Source organism: Thamnophis sirtalis, unplaced genomic scaffold (genome assembly GCF_051295495.1).
Source record: "Thamnophis sirtalis isolate CommonGarterSnake01/CBP01778 unplaced genomic scaffold, rThaSir2_p1.2 scaffold_7, whole genome shotgun sequence".
Lineage (NCBI taxonomy): Eukaryota > Metazoa > Chordata > Lepidosauria > Squamata > Natricidae > Thamnophis > Thamnophis sirtalis.
The window spans coordinates 13,164,760-13,177,400 of NW_028261387.1; the positions used below are offsets into that span (position 1 = coordinate 13,164,760).

At 37.6% G+C, this 12,641-nt stretch overlaps 1 protein-coding gene across 2 annotated transcripts in view; it reads right to left on the minus strand.

Moving 5' to 3' along the window:
• The window catches only part of PKN2 (protein kinase N2), a 61,850-nt gene that overhangs the window by 17,432 nt on the left and 31,777 nt on the right, over nucleotides 1–12,641 (minus strand). For both annotated transcript variants that reach the window (XM_087719338.1, XM_087719337.1), the window contains 8 exons: nucleotides 12,427–12,544; nucleotides 10,022–10,167; nucleotides 9,717–9,930; nucleotides 7,074–7,259; nucleotides 2,509–2,618; nucleotides 690–833; nucleotides 513–588; nucleotides 79–253 (listed from right to left, as the gene is read on the minus strand). In XM_087719338.1, coding sequence (XP_087575464.1) covers nucleotides 79–253; nucleotides 513–588; nucleotides 690–833; nucleotides 2,509–2,618; nucleotides 7,074–7,259; nucleotides 9,717–9,930; nucleotides 10,022–10,167; nucleotides 12,427–12,544 — 1,169 coding nt within the window. The remainder of the gene's footprint in view (nucleotides 1–78; nucleotides 254–512; nucleotides 589–689; nucleotides 834–2,508; nucleotides 2,619–7,073; nucleotides 7,260–9,716; nucleotides 9,931–10,021; nucleotides 10,168–12,426; nucleotides 12,545–12,641) is intronic.

The following is a 12,641-nucleotide window of genomic DNA, read 5'->3' on the forward strand; positions in this document are numbered from 1 at the left end:
ATCTAGTTCTTTTTACGCTGTAAATGTTTCATAGGAACTTTAACATGTGAGATGTGTCCATTTTAGCCATTTACTTACCTAGTTGGTGAGCCTAATCCAGAAATTTGAGCATCACCTACTGATACTGTAGCAGGCACAGATGCTTGAGGGCTGAAGGTCCCAGTATGATTTACTGTTGGAATAGCTCTTCTCACCAACCTTCCCCAAGTGGCAATATTAATATTCATTTGCGGAGCTCTGAGAAATGTTTTGCCTGTGGATAAAGAAAACAAAGCCTAAGTAATTTCTTTATTTATCACCAAAAGCTATAATTAAATGAGAATTCATATATTCATTAGTTTATTACTTGTGATGGATAAGCTGTGGAGGTTGTATTTCCTAATTTTTTTCTTATTAAAGCCTTGTTGACAAATTATGAAGAATTATCTTTAATGAAATGTTGACATAACAGCATCCATTTTTTTTATTAATTCTAGGACCAAGTGCTAAAGCTATAAAACCAACCACCTCACCTTGTTGCTTGGAGAAAATTTTCTTTTGTCTCTGAAGTTTTGGTCGTCTTTCAATAACAGGATTAAAAAACGTAACCTGCAATTCAGGCAATAGGTATTAGAATGCAGACTAATAATACTTTTTGGAAGCAGGACTTCACAAGATTTAAAATGTTTACTGAAAGTATTTGTCCTTACCTCTGCAAACAGAGTGCCCTGAGGTTCAAGATAGAGACACATTCCATGTCGCTGATTATCCAAGAAGTCTTCTAACCTCAGAAATTTCACGGCACACAAAGATCTCCAATCACGCCAATAAACAGAAATCTCTAACTCACGTGACTGAAGAACAATAAGAAACAAACCCAGGCTTAAGTTTTTTATATTTACTAGATTTCAGCAGACCTAGCTGGAAATATTCTTACACCGGAATCACCCTACTTTGGGAATAGATGACTTGAGCAATGGAAGAAACCACCTTTCTTTTCTGCCCACAGAATTAATTCATTTATTTTACCTGCTGCTTCCAAGCTAGTGCAGAACTGCATAAACTGTCTCAGATGTTATATCCATAAAATGAATGGCCAACAATAGGATAATAAATAATTCCACAATGCTGTTACAAATTTTAAGGAGAATCAACAGAGACTAGAGAGGAATTTTCTTTTGCTTCCATGTATTGAATCAATCATAATTAAGATTTAAAGATATTATTTCTGCAATTCTCAAAATGTTTCAGGCTCTTTAAAAAACAGTAAAACAAAAAGTGTAATCCTGTGAAAGCTGGGTGGCACTTGGAAGGCTAGGATAGAGTAATTTATGATCCACAGCCCTAATGCTGGATAAAGGTAAACTACTCTATATTAATTCCAAAAGGAACAGTTTATCTTACAGTGAAGGCTAATAACATGCGTGTAGGCACACAAAACAAGATGCAAGGATCATCGGGTATCTTCATTTCAGTTTGCTGCTTTTCCAAGTCTTCCACCTCCCCAACTCTTCCCATCACATCATAATGTATCCCATTATGTAATGTGGAGAGCCATTTCCCATGACCTCAATGGGCCTCTTCATATACAGATTAGATCATATTATTTGTCAATCTGATGAAGGCAGCTTTGAATGTTCAACACATCTGTTACGCAAAGATCTCTTCCATAAGAGAAAATAAAAACTTAAGGGGGATTTTAACACACAGTTCAATGTTATTTATATATATATATATATTTAAAAAAAACACCTTCTTGTCCTGAACTCATATGAGCAAAGCTAAAAACCGCATGGAGAAGAACTTTTGTAAACATGCCAAATATCAGTTGCCTTTCACTGTCTTTACACTGACTGGCTGGCAGGCTTTGAAAACAGCAAATTGGCAGGGCAAGAGGTTGTTTATTTTAGGAATGCTTGATTGACTAGATATGAAAAAATTATTTTCAGAGCCAAAAAACTTGATCTTTTTGACTCAGTTTCAGGAAATCTATTTCCTGACTTCATCAAATAAAATAAGGTTGTGTTTTTTTTAAAAAAAAATCTCTATATACAAAAAGCATACTCAGTATTTAAAAAACCCCAGTACGAACAGGTCACTCAAATTTCTTGTGATATGCTGCCCAACTTATGTTCTACATTTTTAAATATTTTTACTTCACTCCAAGAACAAATTGTTGCAATAGCTACATTGATTTACAACAGTACATATAATTAGTTAAAATGTCTCTCAAACCCTCCATACGTTTTACTACATGACTTTACCTAGAATCACAAGAAGCTAAGCACTTATAAATGATTTGTTGCAAATGCTATGAGCACACTGATGCAGAATCCTAAAGATGTATGACTGGAATGTATTTCTGCTCATGTAAGCACCATCTCATATTTTCATCCTTGTTGGGAAAGCTGGAATGCTCTATTCTGTTCAGGAAAGGGAAGCTACATTCCAAGTCAGAATATCTCCCTAGGCATAAGAAGCAAATTACTCAACTGGAAATCACAGTAAACATATTAAAGAGGTACTTACTCTGTCTAGTTCCAGTGTAAATTTCTGGTCCCAGGACTGATTGGAAATAGGCTTCCAGCTAGTTTGATCAACAACAGTGTTATCCAATTTCAAAACAGCACAGATTTCATCTGCAAGCAAATTAGGTAAATTCAGTTTAGAATGTTAAGATGATGTTCCAAAAAACAATAATAGAAACAGATAGTTTGAAATAAGTTAAAATCTGTACAAAAATGGTTCCACCACAAAACCGCGCTCGACTAAAGCGCGCTCGACGAAACCGCGTACCTGACGTCATCACAGTGCGACGAAAAAAGCACGCTGTGAGCTGTAAAGCTAAAATTAACACGTAAACCTAAACCTAACCCCCCGAAACCTAACCCTAAACCTAACCCTTAACCTAACCCTTAACCTAACCCTAAACCTAACGCTAAACCTAACGCTAACCCTAAACCTAACCCTAAACCTAATCCTAACGCTTAACCTAACCCTAAACCTAAACCTAACCCTTAACCTAACCCTAACCCTAACCCTTACCTTAATGTGAATCGGCTTGCTTTAAAAGCACTTTTTAAAGCGCTCTTTTTTCTCCGCGGTCGTATTTGTCGCGCTGCTGATGACGTCAGGTACGCGCTTTAATCGGGCGCGCTTTAGTGGACCGCGGTTTTGTCGTGCCACGTACAAAAATATAAGTAAAGCACAACGTTCCACTTAATCTGAACAAAACAATCTTTGTTTAGGTTAACCTACAACACTAATGGTGGATGAACATTCTCAGTGGGAATGTTCCAAGTCATTGTATGAAAGCTCAAATGCTTTCCAAACTATGGCACTGCATTTCCCCCCTTCTCTCACTAGAAGAAACCACAGCTCATTTCTTTTTTCCTCTCAGCTTTTCTTAGAAAGATAAAATGTTGGTTCCTTTTTCTCCATATACAGATAGTCCTCCACTTACAACCAACCATTCGTTCAGCAACCATCTGAAGTTATGCCAGTGCTGAAAAAAAGGTCTTATGATCCATGCTAGAAATTGCAACCGTTGCAATGCTCCCAATGGTACACGAAATCTGGGTGCTTTGCAGTCCACCAGAACTCATGACTGCAGGGGTGCTCCAAATCCTCCCACCTGCCTACCTTCCCCATCTCTCCCCTTTGGCCACTCTGCACTTTGTCTTGTGGGTTAGCAAGCAACCCCAGAAACCAGGGACATTCTAACCTCTGTCTGTCTCTTTTCCCTACTCATAAAGATCAGTTACGGATCAGGATTAGAAAGAGATTAGGAAGGGAAGGAAATGGAGGATGGCGAGAGATTAGCCTGCCCCTTGGAAGCAAATTGGAGACCAGATGGATTTTAGAAGGGCAAGATTTAATCTTCAACATGCTTCTCTGGCCTATTGTTGCACTTGTTTTCTGACTTCCAGATACAACCCCACAGAAGATGAAGAGGCAGGCTGGAGTCAGGTGCAAAGCATGGGGGCAGTGAAAGTCCTTGATGTGAGGAGTAAGAAAAATAAAGGGATGCCAAAGTTAATTTTAAACTCATCTGATCGAAGGGTAATGGCCGAGGTGCGGTGAAGTAATCTTTTTCCAGCCCAATGTTAAAGAACAGAGGTGAAAAGAAGTTGGCTTATCAGCAGCAACGTGTGCCTTGCTGTGCCTGCAGCTTCCTGGGACATGGCAAACAGGCCCAGAGCTGTAAAGTTCTGGGGCTGCTTGCTGACTCACAAGGCAGGATGCAGGCAACTAAAAAGGTAGAGATGGGTGGGAGACAGTTGTAGTTGAAAATAGTCCCTTTACTGAGGCTTGGGGCTGTGAGGGATCAAATTGGAAAGGCTTGGATTGAGATGGATAATTGTTTAACAACCCATGATTTGCAGTTAATTACAATGGGAATTGCTGGGATTGCCATAAGTTGTTGAAGTCATGTGATGACTTGCTTTATGTCTGCACGAACTTACAATAACAATCCTGGTCCCAACTGTGGTTATAACTCAATGACTACCTGTGTACCCTACAATTTCTACATTCGCACTGTGAATGCTGGGACTCTTGATAAGCAATTCTATATACCAGGGCATAGGTATGAGTCCATATTATTACTCCTGTCTTGCAATATTATCATTATGAGGTGGAAAAAGAAGTCACCAGTGAGGGAGCTGTAAAAAAAAAATCACTTGGGTTTTATGCTATTAATTTCATCAATCATTGGGGGTTCAATCAATACATATTTTGAATCAACAGGGGAATATAATTCATTTTCTCATTCTTTACATTTTAAACTTCAATTTTAGCTGAACTGCTCCAATATATCTGAGGCAGCCTCTGCTTTATTAGTTGCAATATCCCAATTACTGGCTCCCAACAGAAAAAAGAACCTTCCACCCTTCAGACATCACCAAATTAAGGATGTACAAAACATTCCATTTTGTGAACAATACATTCTGGTAAAAACTACATGGTTTTTCCTTCATGATGAGTTTTCTGCAAAACTTAGAGGGCGGGATTACACCTAAAATATTATCAATTACTTTATATTCCAGAGACATAACTTCCACCAAATTGCCAGCCCAGAATAGTCAGACAGGCATACAAAGAGGAACAGATACATATTCTGTGTTTCCTGGAATATTTTGCACATCACTGCATTGAACTATAACTCCAGCTAGCATGGCCAACTGTAGGGAGGACATCGCCCAACCTAGTTTTTTTTTTTTTTAAATGAAGATTCTTATTACCATTAGTGATTCTTGAAATAGTACTTTGTGAGTTATATAATAAAAAAAAATGTCATGGGCCAATAGAAAAAATTGTTGAAGACATCAGTCTGCATGAATATAGCAGGGTAGTGCTTTGGATATGAAGACCTAAGGCTACAGGATATGGGAACAGGCTGGTAGTGGCTACACTTCTGGTGAACTGGCTACCCTGTTACTCAACTAATTCTCTTTCTGGGCTTCTTGATATGGTATCTGAGCTGGTACTTGGAGACAGTATGCTTTATGGGGTTGGGCGATTTCAATGCCTTGGGACCAAGACATAAATTCCATGGCTTCCATGGGCTTGCCTCAGGTTATCTGTGGCATCTTATGCAGGCAGTTATACTCCAGATTCTGTAAACTCTGCTGTGATTGTGAGGTGTTCAGGAGAGCCTACTACCATGGTCAAAATGCCTCCTGGTGTAGTTTGCAAAGACAGAAGAACAAAAAAAAAAAAGGTGGGAAAATTATCCTAAGCAAGACAAGACAAATGGTTTCTGCCACTGGGCTTTCATTTTTGTTTAATTAAAGATTGTTTTTCAGTCCAAGATGGAGCAGAGAAGGAAAAAGCCCTCCTACTTTTCTAGAAGGAAAACCAAAGAGTAATGAAGAGGATCACTCTCCATTCAATACAAACATCTAAGCCTGCTTTCTGACGGTTCCACCACAAATGCGCGAACAACAAAAGCGCGAACGTCATAAGCGCGCTGACAAAACCACGCCGACAAAACCGCGCGACGAATGAGCGACGAATTAGCCCTAAAGCGCGCCGACAAAAGCGCTCCGACAGAAGCGCGCTGTAACGTAATCCTAAACCTAACCTAAACCTAACCCTTACCTTAAATCGCGCTTCTGTCGGCGCACTGTTGTCGGCGCGCTTTTGAAATCGCGGTTTTAGCGCCGCGGGTTTGTGGGCGCGCTTATGACGTTCGCGGTTTTGTCAGGTCACGCTTTCTGATTACAAGAGAGGAAATTTCATAGCTCTATCTCTAGTGACTGAGAAATCACTCTTTTTCAATTTATGACACCTATATTGTGAAATAGCTTTTGTCTAAAAGCTAGGCTAGCCCTCTCAATTGTGGCCGCCTAGAAGTCAGTGAAGACTACATTCTTGGGGAGGAACTTTGGGATTGAGTGCCAAGAAATCTAAAACTGGATCTTACTGATTCTTAACTCATTATGTTTTGTGTATTGTATTATTACTGGACTTAATTTATTTTACCATGGGCATTTCATAGAGCAGTGTTTTTCAACCTTTTTTGTGCAAAGGCACACTTTTTTCATGAAAAAAATCACGAGGCACACCACCATTAGAAAATGTTAAAAAAAATTAACTCTGTGCCTATATTGACTATATATAAAGTAATTCTCCCACGGCACACCTTACACTATGTCACGGCACACTAGTGTGCCACGGCACAGTGGTTGAAAAACACTGTCATAGAGATCCATGTTGTTGTGAATTACTGCTAACATTCAGTAGTGTGTACCTTTAATTATAATAATGATCAATTGGTTTGAAGTGCCAGAGGTACAAAACTCCCTAAACCAAATATTTCTTTTGCTAGAATCATTCGGCTAATGAATGAATCCAGGAAAGGGCCTGGCTGCTTTACTGACTTACAGACAACTACAGAAGTTGTGCAATGGGTGCCCCTAAGTGCTTTTTTTTTACTTTCAAATTCAAACTACTGCACAACCTTAAAACACAATCATAATAAAACATTTGATTAAATCGAGTTTATTTCTACAATATAGTTACTTTTCCTAAGAGATTTCATAAAAGTGCTTCTGAAAACGAAGGGGAAAAACATTAAAAAGGTACTGAACTGGATAAATCGTCTGTTTTCAGGAGGTTTCGGCAACTGCCACTTTTGCTTTTACTTGTTCGACTCATGAATGATGATCTGGCTTCACTTGGACTCCATCCAGGTAGAGTGAAGGATGTTGCTTTTGATCTACCAGGGACATTTTCCAGGATATCTTGGCAACCCATAAGCCTAACTTCCAGAGTACCTAAAATGAGATCAGATTGTCTTAACTCATATAATTACTAAAACACCAGCTTAAGCAAGTACAAGCAATTGATAAATGGCATCAGCATAAATAATGTCATTCTTTGTGGGGCAGGAATCTTAATACTCCGTAAACTTCATATTTATGAGGCAGTCTATAAACTTTAACTAGAAGAATGTGGGTTGAATCCAAAATTAGAATAAACCTACTGAAATCATTTGGATTTAGCTACTGATGCAAGTCCCAGTAATTTTAATATGCGTTCATAGTGACCTGACATGAACTTTTATGATTGTTCTGCCTAAGCTTGTGTCAACACAGCTAGGTACAGAATGCTGATAAGTATTTTTAAACTATGGTTTTTACATAATGTATCAGTGAGTCCATTCTAATTCTCTAACCATCTGCCTCATGTACTATTTTCTATCCACCCACCCCCCAAAAACAGGCAAACATTGCAAGGAGCAGGAAACCCTGTCCAAACATGGTACTTACCCTGTTTCCCCGAAAATAAGATCTCCCCGGATAATAAGCCCAATCGAGCTTTTGAGTGCATGCACTAAAATAAGTCCTCCCCTGAAAATAAGCCCTCCCCGAAAATATTGCAACACAGCAGCTGCCATGAATTTACCATGCTCGCCACCTCCTGCACCTCAAAAATAATAAGAGCTTCCTGAAAATAAGTCCAAATGTTTATTTCGAGGGTAAAAAGAAAATAGGACCATGTCTTATTTTCGGGAAACATGGCATAATATGTTAATAGATTTTTGCATTCATGTATGTAGTATGAGTGTGTGTGTGTGTGTGTCTATATATTAATTTCTCTTAGATATTATGATTTAATGTGGATAAAACATGAAGAAAGGAAATCAATTTATATTCTATTTTTGCATAATCTCAATATAGTAATTTTATAATAATGAACAGAAATGGCAAAATGGGATTCTACGTATTTAACCTGTGCTGATCAATGTATTGTTGTGTATTTGCACGCACATACACAAACAACACCCAGGCACATTCAGAGAATCAACAATTTCTGCTACAACTTTAGTTTAAAAACTAAAGTCAATTTGGGAAATATAAGCTAACAGCTGTGCTACTGCTTCTAATTTGGTTGTTTATTAAATAATTTAGTAAACAACATATTAGGATCAGAGTTTTATTCAACACCTGCTTCAAGTTAGCAAATAAAGTCTGCAGGGATATATTTAAGATCTTCATTAAGCATACAAGATATCTTGGAATTTATTTCCTTTATGAAAAGCTGCAATTATAGCAGACTGCACAGACTGTCGAGAAGAACTGTTGGACTACAGAGTCTCAAATTTCATAATCCTCATGCAGAGAGTTTTTCTTCTGCAATGCCTACTCTTAATTTTTTATATTTAATTACTTTAATCTAAAAGCACAGTAGCACAAGCAAATGAGAGATACAGTGTTATGCACTGCTGCTGTTTAAAATTCTCTTCATATTATTAAGTTTTAATGTTTTTAGGGGAAAACTTAAATTCTCATCACAACTGAATGGCTATGAGGTTATGTCCTGATTTCATTGCGATACTTTCTAATATAAGGAATAATGATACAAAAACTTAAAAAAAAAACATTCCAGAAATTAGATGCATTAAATAAATGATTCAAATATTTTGAATTAGAATCCTTTAGGCAATAACTAGAGTTGCAGATTCTAGCAAGTTATACAATGCAATTCTTTCATTTATCAGACTCTTTGATAATAAGTTACTGTTTCACTGGATGGATTCCATAACAAAAATATGTAGACACATCGGTGTTAAAATAAAAATTTTCCCATTCACTGATCATCTTCATAAGCAATTTACACATAACCAACCTTTAAAAGTCTGGATTTAGTCAAGCAACTGAAATGCTTGCTATGATGCTATTAATGCAAACAAAAAGAGCCGAGGTGGCGCAGTGGTTAGGGTGCAGTACTGCAAGCCACTTTAGCTGACTGTGATCTGCAGTTCAGCGGTTCAAATCTCACCGGCTCAAGGTCGACTCAGCCTTCCATCCTTCCGAGGTGGGTGAAATGAGGACCTGGACTGTGGGGGCAAGTTGCTGACTCAATTTGCTAAAGAAAATTTGTAAACCGCTTAGAGAGGGCTGAAAGCGGTATATAAGTCTAATAAATAAATAAATAAATAAATAAATAAATAAATAAATAAATAAATAAATAAATAAATAAATAAAAAAGAAAGAAAGAAAGAAAGAAAGAAAGAAAGAAAGAAAGAAAGAAAGAAAGAACTTGGCCAAAAATAGCCACTGCTCATTTTCTAAGAGATAATACGTATTTAAGTATGATTGCTATGCCATTTTATATTTAAAGATATTCCTGAATGTACAAAACTGCATTGTTTCTTTTAATGTAACAAATATTTTCAAGTTAGAAACCAAAGCACATAAATATATGTAGCTATTAATGCCACAACAAACCTGTTAATGCTGCTGGTTTGGACAGTGTACTATACTGATTTTGTGTAGATATCATACTTTGCCGTGGACTTAGTGTTGGTGATGAAACAAGTGAAAGTTCTTCTATAATAATACCGCTTTTGGGATGATTTTTAGGGAGTTCACTTAGCCTTTGTTCTAATGAATACTTCAAGAGATCCAGCTTCTGGCTTGATTCATTAAATCTTGCTTGAGCCTTATTCAGTTAAACAGAGAGAAAAAAAACAATTAGGAAAAACTCTTTTAACACACTTACATTTAAATTTCACTTATTACATAAAAATTACCTCTGAAAGCGCTTTTCTGTCAGTAACTTTTCCAGAGCCGAACAACTTCATAACATTTTTGGCTCCTTCTGCTACTGCATATTCTATCCTAAAATGATGTCGCAATTCTTCCATTCGAAGCTCAAGAGGGCTTATCACGGGCTTTGCTATACATATAAAAATAAACAAAAATTATTAGTATATTACACTATCCAATAAAAATGGGGGGAAAAACATTTAATAGATGTATTACAGTTCACGTGACCTTCCTGGGGAGAGAGGGCATTAAAGCAGGCAAGTCTGCCCTCTTTTGTACGTGTGCCAATGTTACATGTGCATACAAAAGAAGAGTTCGTGTTATGACTCCATATCTGCTATCTTGTCCAAATTGAATCCAATCCCATGGATTCTGCTTTATAGGTCTAATACAGATTTACTAACCAGCCATATAAAATTGGGGGTATAGATAGGTAAATGAAGCAAACTAAGCACTCAAGGGATGGTTTTCTTACGTTCTGTAGAGCTTAATGTGACATTCACCTACAAATTAACAAAAGTCCACCAAGATTTTTTGAATAGGGGTGTTTTACTTGCCAACAGATTCATGGCAGAGCAAATGCCAACTGAAACAACTTTAAAAATCCATCTTGGTGTGGGCAGACATCCACTGCATTAATTTTCTAAACTTTACAAAGGACACAAGGGATTTCTTTTACACACAAACACCTATACATTTGAACAGCAGAGACCTCTTTACCTGCACACTAATGAATGACTATATGAGCATAAGATAATATCTTTTGGTGTGTGCATGTGTTTTTGAGTTAGTATTGATTCCTGGTGACTGCCTGGACAAGCCTCTACAGTTTTCTTGGCAAGATTTTGGAAATGGTTTGCCACGGCCTCCTCCTTTCTAGGGCTGAGAGTGACTGGCCTGAGTTACTCATCTACCTTTGTGCCCAAGGCAGGATTAGAATTCACAGTCTTCCAGTTTCCACACTGGACAAACTACCTCTTTTTTCCTTTTTTTTTTTTTTGGACAACGTGTCATCTACTTTTCCTGTCTCCAACTCTTAGCAATTGTTTTTATCTAGCATGAACTACTGACCTTTCCATTCCCTTTGCTTAACAAAAAGTTCTGTCGACTTTCTCGTCTTGGCCCTTTAGTTATGCCTGCATTTTTAGTGATAACAATATACAATGCTATTACTTTTTCAGTAATTCATACCTGTCTTAATTCAGCTGGCTGCAATAGATGGAAATCATCTTTGACACACAATGTACAAAAAAGACTTGGTGTACGCAGAAAGCTTTTAACAGTGTTCTTAGTCCATCTTTCTTAGTCTAGTTTTAACAGGCTTAGTTACAGCACTGACTCATCTACAAGAAACAGTAGCAAGCCAGTAGCATTCTTACCCAAGCCTACTGATTGATGGGCTTGTCACATGACATCTAAATGCACTGGGCATGTATACTTTTAAACTCTCACTTGGAATGGGGGAGAGTTAACTGTGAGACAGCCCAATGGTTTCTGCTTATCCTACTAGATCTGGCAGGCTGGGGATACTTGAAGTCCTGTAGGGGAAATCAGGCATACTTCAGGTCCTGGAGGCCTCAGAAGCATGCTTTATCATGGCACTTCCCTTACAGAACAGTCTTGCCCTGGAGATATGACCCTATCCCTGACCCTGTTGGTTTTTACACTTGGTTTTTCCCCAGGTGCTTGGGCTAGAATACTAATAGAAAGGCATGGGGTGGCTGTTGGAAGAATGCAAGTATTACTGGGCTTTCAATATTGTTTCTTATTTTAAATAGCTCGTTGTTTTTTACTGTATTGTGGTTTTATTCTGTTCAATGTCCAGTTTCTTCTGGAAGATGGGCAGCTATATAAGTTTGTTTAGTAAATAATATAAATAATAAATAAGGACATTTAAACTATTAACGGGGAGTGGATGGAAAGCTTATACTCATAAGAGAGATTCCCTCCTCCATAATAATCTATTCTGCATAACCTTTTTCCAGAATGAGGTGTAATAATAACACAGAGAGTTCTGAGCAGTCCAGAGACATTACTACAAAAATGGGATTTAGATGACAACATTAGGGATTTGACATGAGCCACAGGGAGTCAACACAGGCAGTAAGTTATGATTTGCTCAAGGCGGTGTGTGCATACCCATGTTTGTCAACCAGTTGTAGAAGAAGAATACAGGAGCCTGGTTAATGAGCCTTTTCAGAATATCTTATGTTAAACTGTGGTACAGATTCCTAGACTAATGGGAGAGGAAGAAGACTGATTGAGCACTGATCTGGCCTTGTAGTATGTGGGAGTTAGGACTTGGGACTTTTTAAAAAGTCCCATGAAAGTTTTGAGTTAGAAGATTCTATAAAGAGTTTAGTGAAAGGTTTTCTCTCTAAAGTTTCACCATTATCAAAAGCCAATTCATTAGTCTGCACTGCTTGAAGAATCTGCATCCTTATGACTTCAATTTTTGTCTTGCTATCCTGAAGCATTTGTTGAGCTGTTGCAAGCAGCTTTCTATCCTAAAAAAAGAAAGAAAAAGCAGTTATGTGATACTAAAATTTGAATTCTCCAATGAGTTTTAAGTACCAACAATTCACACTCTCTTTTCAGAATATG